Here is a 17,500-nt window from a genome sequence, read left to right on the forward strand (position 1 = left end):
CACACACATTTACTTTGCAGTAACATCATCCGTGAGCATATAACCGACCTAAACTTTTCACGTGATACCAGCAATATTACTTTCAGCAACACTCACTACTGTACCTGGTCCATTTAACTGTAACTTTTAGTTGTCGACGGACTTTTGGTATCAGAATTTAGTTACCTGAATACCATTGATATTTCTTGGTTTTTAGTGTTAACTTTGAGATTAATTCTATTGCATGGATTTCCAACTGTCCTTTGTCTGACCATATTATTCGACGCAAATGAAACTCAGATGTATCAATACTTTATTCATAGAAGATTATCGGTCAGCGGTACGAAGTCGGCTCTAGTTTGTTATAAAGATATTAAATTTCTTCGGAGGGTCCTCTTATCTTTCCTCCCCTTCCTCTCCTCTCTTCTCCTCTCTTCTCTTTTTTTCTCTTCTCTTCTCTTCTCTTCTTTTCTTTTCTCTTCTCTTCTCTTCTTTTCTCTTCTCTTCTCTTCTCTTCTCTTCTCTTCTCTTCTCTTCTCTTCTCTTCTCTTCTCTTCTCTTCTCTTCTCTTCTCTTCTCTTCCCTTCTCTTCTCTTCTCTTCTCTTCTCTTCTCTTCTCTTCTCTTCTCTTCTCTTCTCTTCTCTTCTCTTCTCTTCTCTTCTCTTCTCTTCTCTTCTCTTCTCTTCTCTTCTCTTCTCTTCTCTTCTCTTCTCTTCTCTTCTCTTCTATTCTCTTCTCTTCTCTTCTCTTCTCTTCTCTTCTCTTCTTCTCTTCTCTTCTCTTCTCTTCTCTTCTCTTCTCTTCTCTTCTCTTCTCTTCTCTTCTCTTCTCTTCTCTTCTCTTCTCTTCTCTCTCCTCTTCTCTTCTCTTCTCTTCTCTTCTCTTCTCTTCTCTTCTCTTCTCTTCTCTTCTCTTCTCTTCTCTTCTCTTCTCTTCTCTTCTCTTCTCTTCTCTTCTCTTCTCTTGTCTTCTCTTCTCTTTTATTCTCTTCTCTTCTCTTCTCTTCTCTTCTCTTCTCTTCTCTTCTCTTTCTCTTCTCTTCTCTTCTCTTCTCTCTCTCTTCTTTTCTTCTCTCTCTTCTCTTCTCTTCTCTTCTCTTCTCTTCTCTTCTCTTCTCTTCTCTTCCCCTTCTCTTCCCTTCCCTTCTCTTCTCTTCTCTTCTCTTCTCTTCTCGTCTCTTCTCTTCTCTTCTCTTCTCTTCTCTTCTCTTCTCTTCTCTTCTCTTCTCTTCTCTTCTCTTCTCTTCTCTTCTCTTCTCTTCTCTTCTCTTCTCTTCTAATCTCTTCTCTACTCATCTCTTCTCTTCTCTTCTCTTCTCTTCTCTTCTCTTTTCTTCTAATTCTCTTCTCTACTCTCCTCTTCTCTTCTCTTCTCTTCTCTTCTCTTCTCTTCTCTTCTCTTCTCTTCTCTTCTCTTCTCTTCTCTTCTCCTCTCGCTTCTCCTCTCTGCTCTCTTTCTCATCTCCTCTCTTCTCCTCTCTTCTTCTCTTCTCTTCTCCTCTCCCTCTTCTCTTCTCTTCTCTTCCTCTCTTCTCTTCTCTTCTCTTCTCTTTCCTCTCCTCTCCTCTCCTCTCCTCTCCTCTCTTCTCTTCTCCTCTCCTCTCCTCTCCTCTTCTCTCCTCTCCGTTCCTCTCCAATCCTGTCCTCTCCTCTCCTCTCTTTTCCTTTTCTTTACTCTCCTCTCCTCTCCTCTCCTCTCCATTTCTGTACTCTCCTCTCCTCTCCTCTCCTCTCCTCTCCTCTCCTCTCCTCTCCTCTCCTCTCCTCTCCTCTCCTTTCCACTACTCTTCTCTCCTATCCTCTCCTCTCCTCTCCTTTTCTCTCCTCTTCTCTCATTTCCAGTACTCTTCTCTCCTCTCTTTTTTCTTTTTTCTATCTCCTCTCTTCGCCTTCTCTCACCTTTCCTCTCCTCTCCTTTTCACTATTTTCTCTATTATCTTCTCTTCTCATTTCTCTTCTCCTTCACTCTTCTCTACATCCCTTTTCTCTCATCTTATCTCATCTCATCTCTTCGCTCATCTCTCTTCTCATCTCATTTCATCTTCATGTGTGGGACAGGATTTTCTCTTATCTCTCCTCTCATCTCCTTTCATTTCACTCATCTCATCACACTTCCTCTTATATTATCTCATATCATTTCATGTCATTTCATCTAACCGCCCCGATTCACCTTTCCTCTCATTTCCTCTCATTTTACATCATCTCACCGTCCCTCATCTCCTCTCATTTCCTCTAATCTTGCCTCACTTTGTCTACTCTCTTCTCGTCATTTCTCAATTCTCATCTTTCATTATACTTCACCTCCTCTCATTTCCTCTAATCTTGCCTCACTTTGTCTACTCTCTTCTCGTCATTTCTCAATTCTCATCTTTCATTATACTTCATCTCCTCTCATTTAACTTTATATCGCATCTTCTATCGTCCCACATCATCATATCTTATCTCCTACAAAGGATTACAAAGGCGGAGTATGCCGACAGGAGACCTTTTGGTCCATATCGAGGCCCGTTTATTTCTTCTCCTATTCTCGTATCTCCTTTCATCTCCATCCCCCTTCATCTCATCTCTTTGTGTTCATTTCCTCATCTCTGCTGTTCGCTACTCATATTCATCTCTAATATTTGACTATCTTCTCCTCTCGCTTCGTCTAATCTCATCTTCTTCTCATCTCCCTTCATCTCATCTCTTTGAGTTAATTTCCTCATCTCTGCTGTTCATTACTCTCGTTCATCTCTAATATTTTACTATCTTCTCCTCTCGCTTCGTCTAATCTCATCTCCTTTCATTTCTCGTGTCTTCTCAAATCATTTCCTTTCATCTCCTTTTATTCCCACTCATCTCATCGTCTTCCTTCTTGTCTTCTTTCTCGTAAACTTCTCTCCTCTTCTCTCTCGTTTAATCTCTTTTCTCTTTTCATTTAATTTTCTTTCATCTCCTTTATCTCTACCCCTCCTCCTCGTCGTCTTCTCTCTCCTCTCTCCCAAAATTCTCTTTTCTACTCTTTCCCACGTCCTCTTAATCTCCTCTTATCTCCTGTTTGTTCTTATCTCGTCTCTCATCTTCTCTCTCTTTTTATCTCTTTTCTCTTCTCATTTAATTTTCTTTCATCTCCTTTATCTTCACTCCTCTTGCCATCCTCCTCCTCGTCTTCTCTCTTCTCTCTCCTAAAATTCTCTTTTCTCCTCTTTCCCACGTCCCCTTATCTCCTCTTATCTCCTATTTGTTCTTATCTCGTCTCTCATCTCATCTCTTCTTTTATCTCTTTTCTCTTCTCATTTCATTTTCTTTTATCTCCTTTATCTCCACTCCTCTTGCCATCCTCCTCGTCTTCTCTCTCCTCTCTCCTAAAATCCTCTTTTCTCCTCTTTACACACGTCCTCTCATCTCCTCTCATCTCCTATTTCTTCCTATCTCGTCTTTCAACTAATCCCCGTTCCCTTGTATGCCTTTCTTCTCCTCGTCTCTCCTTTTCTTCACCCTCTTCCCCTCTTTTCCCCTTCCCTTTCCCCTCTTTTCCCCTTCCCTTGTCCCCTTATCTTTCCTCGCTTCCCCTCTCCTTCCCCTATTCTTTCTTTCACTCCCAGACCCTCATCTTCCCTCTCTTCCTTTCCCCTCCTTTCCCCTCCTCTCCCCTCCCCTCCCCTCACTTGTCGTCTCCTCCTCTCCTATTTTCCCCTCTCCTTTTCTTTTCATGCCTCTTCCCTTCCCCTCATCTCATCTCCCCTCCCCTCTCCTACCATCCTCTCCCCTCCCCTTCCCTCCCCTTACCTCCTCTCCTCTGCCCTCCCCCCCTCCTCTGCCCTCCCCTCCCCTCCCCTTCCCTCATTTGCTGTCTCCTTTCCTCCTTCTCTCTCCTCTCCTTTCCCCTTCATTTCTCTTCCCTTTCCCTCCCCTCCCCTTCCCTCCCCTCCTCTCCCCTCCCCTCCCCTCCCCTCCCCTCCCCTCCTCTCCCCTCATCTCCCATCACTTGTCGTCTCCTCCCCTCCTCTTCCCTCCTCTCCTTTCCCCTTCATTTCTCTTCCCTTCCCTTCCTACCTCTGCCTTCCCCTTTCCTGTCTCTATGGGGTATTGACTGCATGAATTTTATATAGTCTATATTTTTAGGGAATTTAGTGACATTCTTAGGGATAAGAGTCAAAAAGAGTTATTTTTTATGACTGAAGGTTTGATCTCCACATCAAATATAATGCTGATGACTTCCAGCTTATACCGTTCTTTCGCCCAACCTACTTTCTTGAAACCCCTATTTTACCATTTCATTGACGCTATACCGCGTGGCAAACCTTAAGGATAGAAACGCTGGTAATTGATGACAGAATGCACCTCTTTCCTCTCCCCTCCTCTCGTCTCCTCTCTTCTCCACCTTCTCTTCTTCCCTTTCCCTCTCTTCTCTCCTCCTCTTCTATTTCTTCGTCTTACTTTCTTGAAACCCCTATTTTACCATTTCATTGACGCTATACCGCGTGACAAACTTTAAGGATAGAAACGCTGGTTATTAATGACAGAATGCACCTCTTTCCTCTCCCTTCCTCTCTTCTCCTCTCTTCTCCACCTTCTCTTCTTCCCTTTCCCTCTCTTCTCTCCTCCTCTTCTATTTCCTCTTCCTACTATCTTTCTTGAAATTCCTATTTTACCATGTCAAACCTTAAGGATAGAAACGCTGGTAATTGACGACAGAATGCTCCTCTTTCCTCTCCCCTCCTCTCTTATCCTCTCTTCTCCACCTCCTCTTCTTCCCCTTCCCTCTCTTCTCCCCTCCTCTTCTTCCCCTTTCCTCTCTTCTCTTCCTTCCTCTTCCCACTCCCTCCTCTCCCCTTTTTTCTCTTATCTCCCTTTTCCTCCTCTTCCTTTCTTTCCTTCCTTTCCTTCTTTCCTCTCCAATCCTCCCGTTTTCTCCCATTTTCTTCTTTTCCTTTCTCTCTTCTTCACTTCACACTAATCCATTCCTTCCCACTTCTGTTCTCTCCCCTTTACACTTTTCTCCTCCTCTCTTCTCCTCTCCTCTCCTCTCCTCTCCTCTCCTCTCCTCTCCTCTCCTCTCCTCTCCTCTCCTCTCCTCTCCTCTCCTCTCCTCTCCTCTTTCCTTCCTCTTTTTTCCTCCACATATCTTCCTTTTATTCTCCCCTCCTCCTCCTCACCTCTCAATTCCCCTTCCTCTTCTTATCTACCCTCCTCTCCCTACCCCTTCCCTCTTTTCTAATCTCCTCTACTCTCCTTTCTTCTCTCCCCTCCCTTCCTCTCCCCTCCCCTCCCCTCCTCTCCTCTCTTCTCCTCTCCTCTCCTCTCCTCTTACCTCCTCGATGCTCCCCTCTTCTCCTCTCCTTTCTTCTCCTCTCCTCTCCTCTCCTCTCCTCTCCTCAACTCCCCTTCCTTTCCTTATCTACTCTCCTATACCTCCCCTCCCCTCCTCTCTAATCTCCTCTCTTCTCCTCTCCTTCCCCCCTCTCCTCTCCTCTCCTCTCCTCTCTAATCTCTTATCCTCTCCTCTTCTTTCCTCTCATCTCTCCTCTCCTCCCCTCCCCTCCCCTCCCCTCCCCTCCCCTCCCCTCCCCTCCCCCTCCCCTCCCCTCCCCTCCCCTCCCCTCCCCTCCCCTCCCCTCCCCTCTCCTTCCTTCTCCTCTCCCTTACTCTCCTCTTCTCCCCTCTCCTCTTCTCCCTTCTCCTCTCCTCTCCTGTTCTCTCCTCTCCTCTCCTCTCCTCTCCTCTCCTCTCCCCTCCTCACCCCTCCTCTCCTCTCCTTTCCCCCTCCTCTCCTCTCCTTTCCCCCTCCTCTCCTGTCCTTTCTTCTCTGATCTCCTCTTCTCTCCTTTCCCCTCTCCTCGCTCCTCTCCTCCCCTCCCCTCCCCTCCCCTCTCCTTCCTTCTCCTCTCCCCTACTCTCCTCTCCCCCCTCCTCCTCTCCTCTCCTCTCCTCCCCTCCCCTTCCCTCTCCTCTCCTCTCCTCTCCCCTCCCCTCCTCTCCCCTCCTCTCCTCTCCTCTCCTCTCCTCTCCTCTCCTCTCCTCTCCTCTCCTCTCCTCTCCATCGACCCTGGCGAGAGTTTTGACCTTCCGTAATAATTCTGTATTCTTTTGCTGCTCAAGACGGCGGGTTTCGTACCATAGGATTTATCAGCCATTCTTTAAACCCCCCTCCATTATTCAGGACACATGCTCACCTCCTCCACCTTATGATTTTCACTCCATTTGCTCACTCCATTTGTTCATGGGTGTCTCCACATTTGTGCACGAGAGACTGGGTCGGTGTGGAAGTGGATGGCTTTTACCTAACTGGCAAAATTTTTGTGTCTGTTTTCATTCTGTTTTTTTGTTTTATTTTATTTTGTTTTGTTTTATTTTCTTTTACCTTATTTTGTTTTATTTGATCTTATCTTGTTTGTTTTATTTGGTTTTATTTGATTCTATTTTATTTTGTTTTATTATATTTTATTTTATTTTGTTTTATTTTATTTTATTTTATTTTTACTTTATTTTATTTTATTTCATTTTATTTTATTTTATTTTATTTTCATTTTATTTTATTTCATTTTATTTCATTTTTATTTTATTTTATTTTATTTTATTTTATTATATTTCATTTTATTTTATTTTATTTTATTTTATTTTATTTTATTCTATTTCAACACTTCATTTAGCTTCTTTTGGGTTAGATGTGGTGCATTGGTTTCAATCTCGATTTGCATGACGAAATCACAGACCCTAAAAAAGACGCAAACGTTGCCAGCTACTTCCTCAGGAAGTCCAAGCACTTAAGGCAAAGGTGGGGGACTTGGTCGTAGCTAAACGCCTCCCGGTGTAAGCTCCTCACCTATTTTCTAGAAGTTGAGGTCTTAGACTACATAGATTCTTTGCATAGATGAAGCATTTTGTATATTATAATTCAGATGTTTGTTAGAGAAACTGAATTGAACAAGAGCTTGGGATCCATCATTGGACCGTATTAGTCTGAGAACCTAAACTCCTCCCTACAATGGACAAAATTGTCTGTTGAGTGAAATTATAATCTTTAAAGTATTTACCGAACTAAAGAGGTTGATGGCGATCTTGTCTTGATGCTTAGTATCGTGTAGACTTTGTTCCTTCATCACCAGGACCGTCAGTGGAAGAAAATCGTCTTGTCTTGGGCGGAACATCACCACAAAGGAGTCTTGTTCTCACACGGATCAAATCGCCTGACGTCAGTTAGGTTAAGATAAAATCCATTCTTGTAATGAAAGGATTAGTAGGAACAGGTTTAACTTTGTTAGCGAAAGGATCCTTCCGTAAACTGAGTAAAATTGTCTTGAGTTAATTATAAAGGAATTGATAAGGTTTATCGTTGTAGGAGATGATGAAAAAGGGTTTTATTAAAAGATATAGTCTAAACTTTTTCATCACGAAAAGAATGAATTCAGAAGATTAGATGAAATACGTTTAAAAGATATAGTCTTAATTTTTTCAACACAAAAAGAATAAATTCAGAAGATTTAATTCGTCTTGTGTCAACCAGAATGAAGTTATCAAAGTTCTTTCTCCCATTGATGTGGATGTCTTGTCAATTACCTCTTGAACGAAAAAGAGACTGATGAAAGTTTAGACCAAGATGCGTTCAGTGTTTTTTTTCTTGCATTTATTTCACGTTATCTTACGTTCAATAACGTTCTTTTACGTTCTCTTCCATTACCAAATATTCTTTAGTGTTTTAGTAGTTTTTTTTACGTCCTCTCTTATCTATTTATGTTATGTGTAGATATCTCAAATTTGTTTACATTTTCTGAGGTTCTTGCACATTCTTTAACCACGTCGTGTTGTGTTCATCATCTTTAGCCTTCTGGACATTACTTCAACACTGAATAAAATCGTGAGGCATGTACTAACTACTACTATCTTTGTACTTTTGGTCCCTTTGTCAACTTCTAGTTGTGTTCATCATCTTTAGCATCCTGGAGATCGCTTCAACATTGAATAAAATCGTGAATCATGTACTAACTAAACTACTATCTCTATATTTATGGTCCCTTTGTCAACTTCTAACTGTGTTCATCATCTTTAGCACCCTGGAGATCGCTTCAACATTGAATAAAATAGTGAATCATGTACTAACTAAACTACTATCTTTATATTTATGGTCCCTTTGTCAACTTCTAATTGTGTTCATCATCTTTAGCATCCTGGAGACCGCTTCAACATTGAATAAAATCGTGAATCATGTACTAACTAAAGTACTATCTTTATATTTATGGTCCCTTTGTCAACTTCTAATTGTGTTCATTATCTTTCGCATCCTGGAGATCGCTTCAGCATTGAATAAAATCGTGAATCGTGTACTAACTACTACTATCTTTGTATTTATGGTCCCTTTGTTAACTTCTAGTTATGTTCATCATCTTTAGCATCCTGGATATCGCTTCAACATTGAATAAAATCGTGAATCATGTACTAACTACTACTATCTTTGTACTTTTGGTCCCTTTGTCAACTTCTAGTTGTGTTCATCATCTTTAGAAACCTGGAGATCGCTTCAACATTGAATAAAATCGTGAATCATGTACTAACTACTATCTTTGCATTTATGGTCCCTTTGTCAACTTTTAATTGTGCTCATCATCGTTAGCACCCTGGATATCGCTTCAATATTGAATAAAATCGTGAATCATGTTCTAACTAAACTACTATCTTTATATTTATGGTCCCTTTGTCAACTTCTAATTATGTTCATCATCTTTAGCATCCTGGAGATCGCTTCAACATTGAATAAAATCGTGAATCATGTACTAACTACTACTATCTTTGTATTTAGGGTCCCTTTATTAACTTCTATGGGTTCCCAGGGTGAGGATCATTAGATTAGGTCATCTCACCGTGATGGAGAGAAAAATATCACCCATCACCACGAGTCAGAGATTCTCTTCGTTCATTCCACCATCACATCCTTTCCTCGTCTATAGAAGTCGGATTCGCCAATAATGTTTTTTTCTTTTCTTTCCAGACTCAATCGGATAACTGGGGGACTCAACCCTCGACATTTCCACCTTGTCAACGTGGTTATGCACAGCCTAGTATCGGCCCTTGTAGTCAGGTGAGTCTCACAAGAAGTAAGAGGGTATATGAGATGTGTAAGTTATGTTACCCATAATAACGATGATAACATCAGTCTAATTCATACAGTAACTACAAGTACAATTACAATGTTAATAGCACATACATATACCAAAATGTTCCTGTCACCATTACTATGGAGTAGTCTATTCCAGGCATATATACAAGTTTCATCAATTCCACATTCATCAGACACTTGTATCCTGTCTCTCCTGTCTTGGTTCTTTGTGTATGAAAGGTTATCTCTATTCTGCCTCTACTGCTCAGGTAAAAAAAAAAAAAAAAAAAAAAAAAAAAAAAAAAAAAAAAAAAAAAAAAAAAAAAAAAAAAAAAAAAAAAAAAGCGCAGCACCTTCAAAAGCGTACCCAGTAGTCTAAGCTGGTTGCTTCCCGCTCGAGAAATTATAGAGCGAACAAGAAGAACTTTCTTAGGGACACATAATTTCCTAATCCATTCGCAAACAATTTATACTCGCATTTAGTTGTCCTCTCTCATCAATGCTCGACAGGCATTTCCCTTATACGAATGTCCTCCTTCACCACATCTATCTATCTCAATTTCAGCCTTCATTTTTATTTCATTTCATTCATATTTGCCTTTTATATTCATTTCGCTCGTCTTTGTTCACTCATTCTTTTCCATATGTCCGAGCCATCCTAGTGTTCCTAGACCAACCCAGTTTTCATTATACCCCCACTGTCTGTCTCACCTCCTCGCTTCTCGTAACAATACTTCTTAAACACTTAATCTCAAGCACATTTAGCCTCTTCCTTTCTGAATCTCTTAAATTCTTAAGTCTGTCTCGTACAGAATCGCGGGCATTCAGCTCCTTTGTGCAGGAATTCCTAGAAACTTATTCATTATGATACGTTTTATTCACCGGAGACATATACTTGTTTACTCTACTCTATAAAATACCTCCACCTCAACCTATTCATTAGCTGTAACGTGTGATACTGAATATTTAAAGATCTTTGCTTCCTACAGTCGATGTCCTTTCAATTCACCTCCAACTCACTGAATTCTTTCCCTTTTGTGCAAGTAATGACGACAACAATATCATACTAGCTTCTAGAACAAATTATAATAAAGTTAACCAAATACACACAATAAGAAATGATTACACTTTTTGTGTACTTAAGAAGGTTTTCATTATATTAGTCCCCCCTGCATAAAAAACTTCTCTACTTGTAATGACGACAACAATATCATATAAGCCCCCAGAACAAATTATAATAAATTTAACCAAACACACACAATAAGAAGTTATCACCCTTTTTGTGTACTTAAGAATATTTTTAATATATTAGTTACCCCGCAAAAAAAAAAAAAGTTAATGTATTTGCTTTAGTGGAGCAGCATGGAAAGTTTAAGCTTCTATAGTAAAAGGCATGTCAGAACTTTATAGAATGATTGTGCATTGTATATATTTGATCTTGTATAATTGTTTATGTTGTATTGGTAAACATCACCATTATCATTGTGTGTATACGTATATACATATGTGTGTTTATATATATATATATATATATATATATATATATATATATATATATATGCATATATATATGCATATATATATGTATATATATTATATATATATATATATATATATATATATACATACATACATACATACATGATTATGATTTTCTTTGTTTATTGGGTGTAATAGGGATCGAGATGATTTTTTTTTTACAGGATCAACGTTCAGAGGACACGGTACAGAGGCAAAAAAGCAAAAGAACACAGGTTCCAAAGGACAATAGTACAAAAGACCCAAAAGCTAGATGGCAGAAGTAGCAAATATGGTAAAGGGATAAAAAGGGCAAAAACAGGGTAAAGTTACAAAGGGCAGAAGGGGCAGATGAACATAGCGCACAGGGGCAATAGAAGGCTGATCCATAGGGCACCAGCATGAGATAGATTGGGGTAGAGATTGATGGACTCTGTGTGAGTAGAGGGAGTTGACAGGCGGGGGAGGCCAGGAGTTACGTAGGAAGAGAGAAAGGGATATCATATAACAGAAAATGGAGAACATATGAAATAACTAAACTAGTGTTTTGCCGATTTTAACTCGTTTCCTCGGCTAGAAAAATATGTGACAATAATCAAAACGATGATGGTTAATCACTCGCTATCAATAACGAATTGAGAAGAAATTTAGATTAGATCTTAAGGAAAACACACATAAACATACATAAACACGCGTGTTTGCACACACATACACGAGCTCGCATATACACACATACACACACACACACACACACACACACACACACACACACACACACACACACACACACACACACACACACACACACACACACACACACACACACACACACCACTCATTTACCCTGCCCCCTCCCTCACCTCTTTCTACTCCCCCCCACCTCCACTGCCTCCTTCCCCCTCCCTCCACCTCCTCCTCTTCCTCCTCTTCCTTCGCCTTGGTCTCTCAAGTTCCCCAAGCGCACAAGTTGGGAAGCCGTTTGGTTCAAAGTTATGTAAAACACATCGACAAGTTAAATAAGAGGGCACGACAAGGGACGGAGGAGCCTGGAGGTGGAGAGAGGAAGGGAGAGAGAGAGGGAGGGAGGGAGGAGGGTGGGAAGAAGGAAGAGAGGGAGGGAGGAGGGTGGATGTGGAGAGAGGAAGGGAGGGAGGAGGATGGATGTGGAGAGAAGAAGAGAGGTTAGGAAGACAAGGGTGGAAGGGAAGAAGGGAGGGAGGGAGGAGGAGGAGGGGGGTTGGGAAGACAAGGATAGCAGAGAGGGAGGGAGGGAGGGAGGGAGAGAGGGAGGAAGGGAGAAAGGGAGGAGGATGGATGTGGAGAAGTAGGAGAAAGAGTAGGAAAGGACATGGGAAGGTGTGGGTGGGAAGGACATGGTGTATAGGAGGTGAGTACAGGAGGGAGAGCAAGTAGGGTGATAGAAAAGAAAATCATTTTAGGGAGGAGAGTTGATTGGTAAAAGGGAATGAGGAGAGGATAGGGAGAAGGAGATGGTGAGATGGGTAAAGTTGAACCAAGACGTTTTCTTTGACGACACCAAAGCACTAAGAAGGAGATGGTGAAAGGAAGTTTAGGTGTTGGGGGAGGGAGAAGAAAAGAGGAGGAAAAAAACCAGTAATGGTGAACATATAGACAGCAATAAATCAGTAATGGAATAAAGTAGTCAAAAAGAAATATATATATATATATATATATATATATACATATATATATATATAGATATATATATGTATACATATATGTATATATACATATGTGTGTGTGTGTGTGTGTGTGTGTGTGTGTGTGTGTGTGTGTGTGTGTGTGTGTGTGTGTGTGTGTGTGTGTGTGTGTGTGTGTGTGTGTGTGTGTGTGTGTGTGTGTGTGTGTTTGTGTGTGCGTGTGTGTGTGCATGTGTGCGTGTGTGTATTTCATTAAAAGTGGTACCGAATTCGGTATTACATATTCTATTCAAAACATTTACTCTTCGTCTCATTACTATTTTTGTTTCTTCTGAGAGGTTGTGGATAAGGCTACCGTAACCATGTTTCATATGGATTCGGCTAAATCACGATTTCGGGTTTCCCTTCTTCAGTAATCTTGGTAGAGAAGGTTCGTCTTCGGTGTCCGAGGTGAGAATGGGTCAGTGGGGCAGGGTGACCTTTTAAGGTCAAATTTTGTATATAGGTTCACTTGTAACCGAAGGAACTGTTAAGCCATCCCCTCCACTTATATCGGCATGACAACCATGAAGCTTTCTCCACGTCTTAGCTTCCATCTAGCAGCAGGAGCGCCTAAAAATCAATTAAATAAAGTACAAAAACTATTCTCACCAGTAAATTTTGGAAGACTATAAAGAGATTTTACATAAATGTGAAGACCTACGTCGACTGCCTTTACTGAAATTATTATATAATAAAGACATAAATCCAAATCTAAACTTACAAGCTCAAGATTTGCAAGCTTTTCCTATCTTACGAGGACCAAGCGTCAATCAAGATTGACCAATCAAGATTGAGTGCTAACATCCTCACCCCAGGTGACGCATATATAAGCTCCCACCTTAGCCACCCGACGTAGTCTCACCTCAGACACAGAATAAGAAACATCTCTGTCAAAGCTAATGAATAAGTGTTAAGAAATCCGAAATCACGTTTCAGCTGTATACAAGAAAATCAAAATTACGGGAACCTTACGCACAACATATACATACATATATATAAATATATATATATATATATATATATATATATATATACTCTGCCATGTCACTCCTGCCAACTTCTCTATCTTGTCTCTCCACCTTCTGTCTGGTCTCCCTCTTCCACACTTCCCATCTCACAGCATCCACTCAGTAACACACTTGCTCCATCGCTCATCAGTCATTTGCACTAACTTACCTGCCCAATTCCACTTCCTCTCTTTCACCGTCTCCACAATATCTTTCACTCTAGTCTGCTCTCTCACCCGATACATATATATATATATATATATATATATATATATATACATATATATATATATACATATATATGTATATATACATATATATTCATACATATATATGTATATATACATATATATTCATATATATATATATATATATATATATATATATGTATATTGAATAAAATATTGACAGATTTTGAATGATGGAGGAGAAAGAAATGAGGAAATAGTAGGAGAATTTTTATATATTACATACACAGACACAGACGTGGAAGTACGTGCACACACACACACACACACACACACACACACACACACACACACACACACACACACACACACACACACACACACAGAGAGAGAGAGAGAGAGAGAGAGAGAGAGAGAGAGAGAGAGAGAGAGAGAGAGAGAGAGAGAGAGAGAGAGAGAGAGAGAGAGAGAGAGAGAGAGAGAGAGAGAGAGAGAGAGAGAGAGAGAGAGAGAGAGAGAGAGAGAGAGAGAGAGAGAGAGAGAGAGAGAGAGAGAGAGAGAGAGAGAGAGAGAGAAAGACAGAGAGAGAAGAGAAAAAGTATATATGAAATGAAGCAAGTGAACATCTGTGGGAAAAAATAAGAAATTAGACAAGGGAAGAGTCTAGAATACAAGAAACCCAAGGAGAAGAGAAAGAGAGAGAGAAAAGGAAGAGAAGACAAGAGAAAAGAATGAATTGGACCTATGAAAACATCGTCTGTGGTCTTTGCGATGGCTGCAGCTTCTGCAACCACAAAGTCGACGAAATTATACCTTTTGTTTTCAAACACCCTCTCTCACCCTGAGCATCACCCTTGCCCTCAGTCCTTAACTTAACTCTGAACATAATCCTCATTCTCAGTTTTACCCTCACCCTTATCTTCAGTCTCAGACTCACCCTTGCACTCATATCACCTTCACACTGACCTTTACCTGAGCTATCACCCTGATCACACTGACCTTGATCCTCAGCATCACCTTCGTCAGCATGGCGGTCCTCACGATCACCCTCAAGCTAACCTTTACCATCACTTTCACCCTCAATTCTATCATCTCCCTCAACCTGATCCTCATTCTTACGTTTATCTTTCCATCATATTCACCCTGACACTGACCCTCATCCTCACCCTCAACCTCAACCTCAACCTCAACCTCAACCACAACTTCAACCTCAGCTTCAACCTCAACCTCAACCTCAGCTTCAACCTCAACCTTAGCATCAACTTCAACCTCAACTTCAACCTCAACCTCAACTTCAACTTCAACCTCAACCTCAATCTCAACCTCAACCTCAACCTCAACCTCAACATCAACCTCAACATCAACATCAACCTCAACATCAACCTCATTCACAACTTCAACTTCAACCTCAACTTCAACCTCAATCTCAATTTCAAAACCTCAACATCAACATCAACCTAAATCTCAACTTCAACCTCAACCTCAACCTTAACCTCAACCTCAACCTTAACTTCACTAGCCCCCTCGACATTCACCCTCAGTTCCACCATCTCCCTCAACCTCATTCTCAATCCCATACTTGTTCTTCCCTCATACTCACCCTCATCCTTACCCTCATCCTCACCCTCTACCTCAACCTCATAATCAACCTTAGCCTTATCTTCACCTTCATTCTCACCCTTACTCCTAGCCTCACCCTCACTCTCACCCTTACTCTTACTCTCACCCTCACCCTTCCCTTGAGCCTCATATTTACCCTTCACCTTAATTGTCACCCTGAACTTCATCCTGACCCTGATCCTGAGGCTCACCCTAAATCACTATTGGTCTCAACTTCTTCATCACCCTCAATTCATACTCACGTCCAAACTTAGCCTCACCCTCATGGTCAACCTTTCTCTCACACTTAATTTCATTCTCACCCTCATCCTCGTCCTCAGTCTCATCCTCACCCTGAAATCGATCCTCATCTACCCCTTAATACACTCCCTCACCCTCAATCACCCTCCTCACCTCTCTTATACTCCCCTCCCCCTTTCCTATCCCTCTTTTCTTCTCTTTCTCTCTCCCATTATCTTCCATTTTTCATTTCTTTTTCCTTTCCCCTCCTCTCGCCTCTTCCCTTTTTCATCTTCCCTCATCCCTTTTCTCTCTTCTCTTTCCTCCCTGTAGTTTCCGCTCTCTTTTTTTCCAATACCACCCGTCCCCCTTCCCACTCATTTTTCATCCTCCTCTCATCATCCCTCCCCCCTCCTATTCCCACTCTTTTTCCTCCACCCCTCCTCCCACTTCCCCCCCCCTCCTTCCCCCGGCTCCCGCATACAAAAGACAAAACTCGGTCTAAATACATATCTGATTTCGCAGGCATTTGCATATTCCTTTGGAAAGAAAGAGAGAGAAAAAGAGAGAAAGAAACTTCTTGAAAATTAGGGACTTCTACCATGGACGAACAAAACCGGCTGTTTCCAGATAGAATATCATCTAGAAAGTACTTTTATTTATTAAACTTTTAGTGAGGCCTTAGTCATTTCAAAGGCTGTCCACGAACAATTTTGTTCTTCTGTGGATGTTAGTTTCTCCAATTTTGATAGAATTTATGATGAGTCAGTGTCATTCATTTCATTATCAACCACTCCATCATGGTAACCCTCTTCAGATGATGGTGAATAAATGTACTGAAAGAGTTACCAGCATCTTTATCGGCCTTCACGGGGGCTACCATTAGAGGATCTATTTTGGCTAAGGCCACATGGTTGGACTTAGTTCGCGAGCTTCACCCTCGTGAAGGCATTGATTATGATTGTTATTGACATTTCTAATACGTTGTTTCTCTGTACTCCTACAGATTAGCAAGGCGGCTGCTACCCCCAACATCGCGCGTGGGCGTGTGGGTGTGCGGACTCCTCTTCGCTGTCCACCCTATTCACACGGAGGCGGTGGCGGGCCTCGTTGGTCGTGCCGACGTAGGTGCGGCTCTAGCCTACGTCGCCGCCCTTCTGGCCTACCTCAACCACATTCGGGCCAGGGACGCAAACACCTCCAGGGACTCCTACTCCCGAAGTCCCAGAAGCTCCTCCACTTCCCCGACCCACCCTTCCCCTTCGCAGGGGATCGAAGACTCCGCCAGGGAGTACCAGAGCCCTCACACAGGGAGATCGGGGGGTAATAATATCAAGAACCTCCGTGGGACGGGATCCTCGAAGTCGTCCCAGAAGAACAACGAGGAGGGCCGAAGAAGGTGGAGGCCATCGAGAGAAGTCGCGGGAGGCTCCGCAGAAGCTTCCGTTGCTCCTCCGGAAGACCTCTTCGTACAAACCAGTCCTCTCCCTTGTAGGCTCGAGTCCCAGGGATATCCAGCCTCCTGCGGAAGCGAGAAAGAGGTCTCGAAAGACCGGGATAACGATAGCATTAACAACAACAGTGTCGGGAGTTCGCATATATGTGATAGCGTGGATAGTAATAAAAGTAGGCAAACCATATGTGATTACCGCAAAACAAAGCAGTGCCGAAGACCTGAAGTTAGGCCGTCTAGTCATAATATATTCAGTTGCAAAGCTGCGCAAAGTGATTGCACGCTCAGCTACAAAGTTAAACGTGTCGCCAGCATCACCGAGCACAAAAAGCAAAAGAGCTCATTTCAAAGCACGCAAAGACTAAACAACAGTCAAGATGCCAAGCGCCAGGTAATCTCTTCCGCAACCCATAACCGTCAGAGCGCGTCAGTAGCCAATAAGAGGACTAGTCCCATTTCGAATCAGCCAATGGCCCCGTGGCTCTGGTTGTGCGCTTGCGTGTTCCTGGCCACGTGCTCCATGCTCACCAAAGAACACGGCGTGACGGTCCTGGCCGTCTGCCTCGTCTATGACGTGTTCATCCACTCTAAATGTTCGGCTGAGGACATCAAAAACTTGGTCTTCAAGGTAAGTGGGTGAGGGAGAGGGGAAGGGGGCACGCCTTGAGGACCTCCTCGAGTTTAGCGAGGTTGAAACCTCAAGAGGAGGACAAAGTTCGCTAGGAGACATATTAAGGAGG

The 17,500-nt window shown here is 42.1% G+C and overlaps 1 protein-coding gene across 1 annotated transcript in view; it reads left to right on the plus strand.

Annotated features, from left to right (window-relative positions):
- LOC143041225 (uncharacterized) overlaps positions 1–17,500 on the plus strand; it is a 1,032,631-nt gene that overhangs the window by 94,805 nt on the left and 920,326 nt on the right. Inside the window, exons 4-5 of the mRNA XM_076213067.1 lie at positions 8,945–9,034; positions 16,314–17,388. Of these exons, the coding sequence (XP_076069182.1) occupies positions 8,945–9,034; positions 16,314–17,388 (1,165 nt within the window). The remainder of the gene's footprint in view (positions 1–8,944; positions 9,035–16,313; positions 17,389–17,500) is intronic.

This window comes from Oratosquilla oratoria, chromosome 30 (assembly GCF_046742065.1).
Source record: "Oratosquilla oratoria isolate Oo_2021 chromosome 30, ASM4674206v1, whole genome shotgun sequence".
Classification (NCBI taxonomy): domain Eukaryota; kingdom Metazoa; phylum Arthropoda; class Malacostraca; order Stomatopoda; family Squillidae; genus Oratosquilla; species Oratosquilla oratoria.